The sequence below is a fragment of the Microtus ochrogaster genome, chromosome 5, assembly GCF_000317375.1.
Source record: "Microtus ochrogaster isolate Prairie Vole_2 chromosome 5, MicOch1.0, whole genome shotgun sequence".
NCBI classification, from domain to species: domain Eukaryota; kingdom Metazoa; phylum Chordata; class Mammalia; order Rodentia; family Cricetidae; genus Microtus; species Microtus ochrogaster.
This window is the reverse complement of record NC_022012.1, coordinates 91,529,547-91,533,731: the sequence shown is the minus strand read 5'-3', so window position 1 is coordinate 91,533,731 and position 4,185 is coordinate 91,529,547. Positions and strand designations below refer to the sequence as shown.

The following is a 4,185-nucleotide window of genomic DNA, read 5'->3' as shown; positions in this document are numbered from 1 at the left end:
CCCCATCAATAGCCCACCCCAGCCGCACTCACTTCTGCTGGGAGGCCAGAGCAAAGGCATCCTGCTTCTGCCGTGAAATGCCAAACCGCTCGGCCACATTCTCCGAGGTTATCCTAGACACAAACAGCAAAGCAGGAGGCTGTGGGTCTGATGGCCCGAGGGCCAGGACTGTACTGAAGGCCTGTGCTTGCACCTCTGGGCATCCAGGCCAGAGTTTCCAGTCCATGCTCCAGGGACTCCTGGCTAATCACTGATATTGATCACCCATGTCAAGAGATGCTCACAGGTTCACACTTCAAAGACACCCTCTTACAGGGTAGAGCAGCCTAAATGTGGGGTCTACAAAGGAACTGTCCCCTGGGTGGGTTGCCTCAGCCCATAAGACAAGGGCTGGGGGTACTACCTGGCCTGTTTACCTGTGGCTTCCAGGCTACTCTTGGAAACACAGGATGTAGACACAGCCAGGTCAGTTTGGAGTCCTCACATAATCAGCCTCCCCAGAATCCTTTGCCCTTGACACACTATGGAGAGCTCACAGACATGGTTGCAGTACTAAAGCACTGGAGAGATGGAACAGATTCCCCAAACTGCATCTCACAGGTCCAAGACCCTCCCGGGCATGCATAGAAACCCGAGCTTCCCTTGTTCTCAACTCTTGAGGCCTCCAAGGCTTTGGGGTCTGCTACCACTGCCTTCCCTGAGACATAGCATCTCAGTGACATGCAGGATGGGCTACATTTGGAAACTTGTGTAATCAGAGAGGACTGTGTGTGTGTGTGTTTTGAGTGGGTGGGGGAAGGCAGGTCTCAGGAAAGGGAAGTCAAGGGCAGCGTTGATTCTCTATCCAGCTCCCAGGGAACATATGACGCCCAGAGGAAGAAGACAAGAGGAGAAAATCCCTGGTGTCTGGTCAAGGACAGGCAGAACAGTGACTGGGTGTACACACACACACACACACACACACACACACACCTGTGGACACTCACCCCATAGGAATCAGGCAGTCTCTGGCCTTCTCGTTCTCCAGCAGGCGTGAAGAAATGTTCCCAGGGTTTCCTCTCTCAGACAGGGACATGGACTCCACCCTGAGGAGGAGGAGTGGTCTTAGCCCTAATAGGAAGCCCCAGGGAGGGCTAGCTGAATAGCAATTTCTGGGCGAATTTCAGGCAGTCCAGGGAGTGTGGTAAGCTGTCTAGGAAGCCTAAGGAAGGCATATGATAGCCATGAGGCAGGTGGAGCTTTCGGAGCAGCTGGGCCTCTCTCCTCCAAGCCCAGTCACTGTTTCAGACCCACTCCCAGGGCCATGGCCAGTGAGGCAGCCCCCAGGGTCCCCTCCTCATACCCATCCCCACCCCACCCCCAGCTCAAGGCATATGCCCTGAATTAGGCCAAGCTCTCCAATATGTCCAAGTCAAAGGGGGAAGGGAGGAATTCCTTAGGTTAATGCCAATCAAAGGGGCTGGAATAGGCAGGGAGGATGGACAGGGATTAGGTGTACAGGACTCAGAAAAGGGTTGTGGGGGTGAAGCTTCAAGATGATAGCAGATGGCCTTAGCTGGGTGTTTGTCCTTCCCCGGTCATTAGCTCAAACTCTTCCCAAACAGTGACACCACATGACACAGACCCCATGGGGTTAGCTGGTTCCATGGCAACATTCACAGAGTGGAACTGGTGTCTCCTTGTAAAGATGACGACAGTGAGGTCTGAGTGGGGAGGGATTTGCCCACAGCTGTCCAACCTGGGCCACAAGCTGCCCTCTCAAAGGCTAGGGGATAACCCTCAGCTAGGAGGCCCCGGACAAGCTGCCCTCTCAAAGGCTAGGGGATGGTCAGGACCACCTGCTTTGTCTCCACTACTAGGGAGCTTGAACTGACTGGGACTATAATCCCAGTCTTTCCCTCAAGTCACCAAATCTGCTGTCCTCATTATGACAAACATGAAGACCAGCAAAAGGCAGGCAGGCTGTGACCCTTGCCCACCACGGTCTCTGTTTGTGGACTTTGGCTGTTATCCTACTGACACACAGGTTAGGAAGATCCAGTGAAGGGCAGCTAAGACCTGACCATAGGCCAGCTATGCTTCCTGATAAAAACATTGCACAGAGAATAGGAAAGGCTGTTGGCCCCAGACCATGCCGAGGCCTTCCCGAGATGTCCTTCCAGCTTCAGACACCCCAAGTCTAGGCGCTAGACGCCGCCTTCCCTTGGAACCACTTCGGAGTTAATTTCTACAGGCAGAAGCAAAACTGTAGTCTAGGTGGTGACAGAGAACAGATAGCCAACAATCTGTCCCTCGGAACCCAGCTGTAGCCCGAGTTCCAGGTTGGCAACAAGAGAATGGATAGACTAGTAAAACAGTTATGCAATAAAAGCTGCCCTTGGCTCGGGGCTGGCTTCTAACCTAAGATCCTCTTGTCCGTCTCCTTCTAGCCGGATGGACAGGATGAACCACTGTGCTCTGCTCGATGTGTCTCTGGGTTCAGGGGACCAAAACTGCTATTCCTCTCTCAACAGGCATGGAGAATACACTGAGGGCATTCTCAAGTGTAGCCCTCTCTCAGCATGCTTGGCCACGTTTTCAACTCTGGCGGATTCCCAGGCTACCTTAGACCAACTCTCTCTATGGCAGGTGCTGAGACTGGGCCATTCCCGAGCAGCCCAGAGCTTGGGCCACTCCTGGACACATTTCTGGGAGTCCAACCTAGCCAGCTGCCATGGTGGGCAGGAGAATCATGGCCCCTCAGAATCGAGGAGAGGAAAATTAGTTTGATTGTTACACTGGTTAATAAGGTCCAGCAGGAAGACCATCTTACCCACAGGCCATGCCAATGTCATAAGACCCATTTCTGATGCCACCTGCAACAAAAGCACTTCATAACCATCCTTGGCCAGAGTGGGCCTGCCCTGGAGCAGCACAGCCCGTTCCCTCCCTGCTCTCGGGGTACAGACCCAGGAGCACCCAGAAAGGCTTGGGGTCTGACAATGGGCTTTCCTCCATGCCTCTCTGCCTAGGGTCTCTGGGGTCAAGAACCAAGGTCAGAGCCAATAGTGATGGTGCATGTTTTTAATCTTAGTACTCTGGCAGATGCAGGAGGATCTCCGAGTTCCAAGCCAGCCTGGTCTACAGAGTGAGTTCCAGGACAGCCTCACAGAGAAACCCTATTTCAAACACAACACAACGAAACAAAAACCCCGGGGATGCTCATGGGCCCCTGGCAGTCACAACTCACCAGCGATGTTGGCCACTGCCTGTAGCCCTGATGAACACTGTCTGTTGACGGTAGACAATGGGACAGTCTCTGGAATGCCACTGAAACAGAAGGGGAGATGGTAGACGTGTAGCCAGTCCTGAGCATGCCACAGCCTCATAGAAAACAGGCCCCACGAGGCTCCAGGGCTCCCTTACAGCACATAACAGTGTGCATGTAGGGATGACAGCTGTCCATGCCCCCACCAGGGTAGGCATATGTAAAGGAGGGATCAGCTACCTGGCAAACCCTGTCACTATGGCCACTAGCAACCAGGGTCCCCAAGCACATGTCCTGCTGCTTTGTGATTCTAAACCCAGGCAGGGGATGCTTGTTTTGGCCACAGGCATTCTTCCTCACCTTCTGACGACTTCACAAAGGAAAGTAGCCATCACTTTTGCCCACACAGAGGCAGACCACCAGCCTTAGAGCAAGATCTCACAGACAAGGCCGCCAACCATCTCTGCCACCGGGCCTCACTCACCAGCACTCACACACCTGTGTGCCTATGTGGTTCTCTGAGAATCTGCTCTTGCCCGGATGACGAGTGCTTCCGGCATGTTTGTACAGGGCACTCCTGGGGCTTCGACACTGGGCTCAGCTCCTGGCAGCGACCTCGGCTGCCCCTCTGGGTAGATAACCCATCTTGGCCAACAGTACAAAGCCTCGTTTCTAGCGCCTCCTTAGACGAGCTCAGGAAGTTCCTTGAGAATCTTGCTGCTCCTGCTGTACAGTCAGGCTTGGAAACGCTCAGGCCAGGCTCTCACCGACAGCTTTCCAGGCTTGCTACATTCTTAGTTTCAAATTACCCATTCATCAAACCCCTTCCCTCAAGGTACCACGTTTTCATCAAGTAATTTGTACTGAGCCGGGCGGTGGTGGCGCACGCCTTTAATCCCAGCACTTGGGAGGCAGAGGCAGGCGGATCTCTGTGAGTT

General features: G+C 53.8%; 1 protein-coding gene across 2 annotated transcripts in view; it reads right to left on the bottom strand.

Moving 5' to 3' along the window:
* The window catches only part of LOC101982273 (3-ketoacyl-CoA thiolase B, peroxisomal), a 10,940-nt gene that overhangs the window by 2,920 nt on the left and 3,835 nt on the right, over positions 1 to 4,185 (bottom strand). For both annotated transcript variants that reach the window (XM_013346642.2, XM_005348083.2), the window contains 4 exons: positions 3,230 to 3,309; positions 2,813 to 2,855; positions 987 to 1,085; positions 33 to 113 (listed from right to left, as the gene is read on the bottom strand). In XM_013346642.2, coding sequence (XP_013202096.1) covers positions 33 to 113; positions 987 to 1,085; positions 2,813 to 2,855; positions 3,230 to 3,309 — 303 coding nt within the window. The remainder of the gene's footprint in view (positions 1 to 32; positions 114 to 986; positions 1,086 to 2,812; positions 2,856 to 3,229; positions 3,310 to 4,185) is intronic.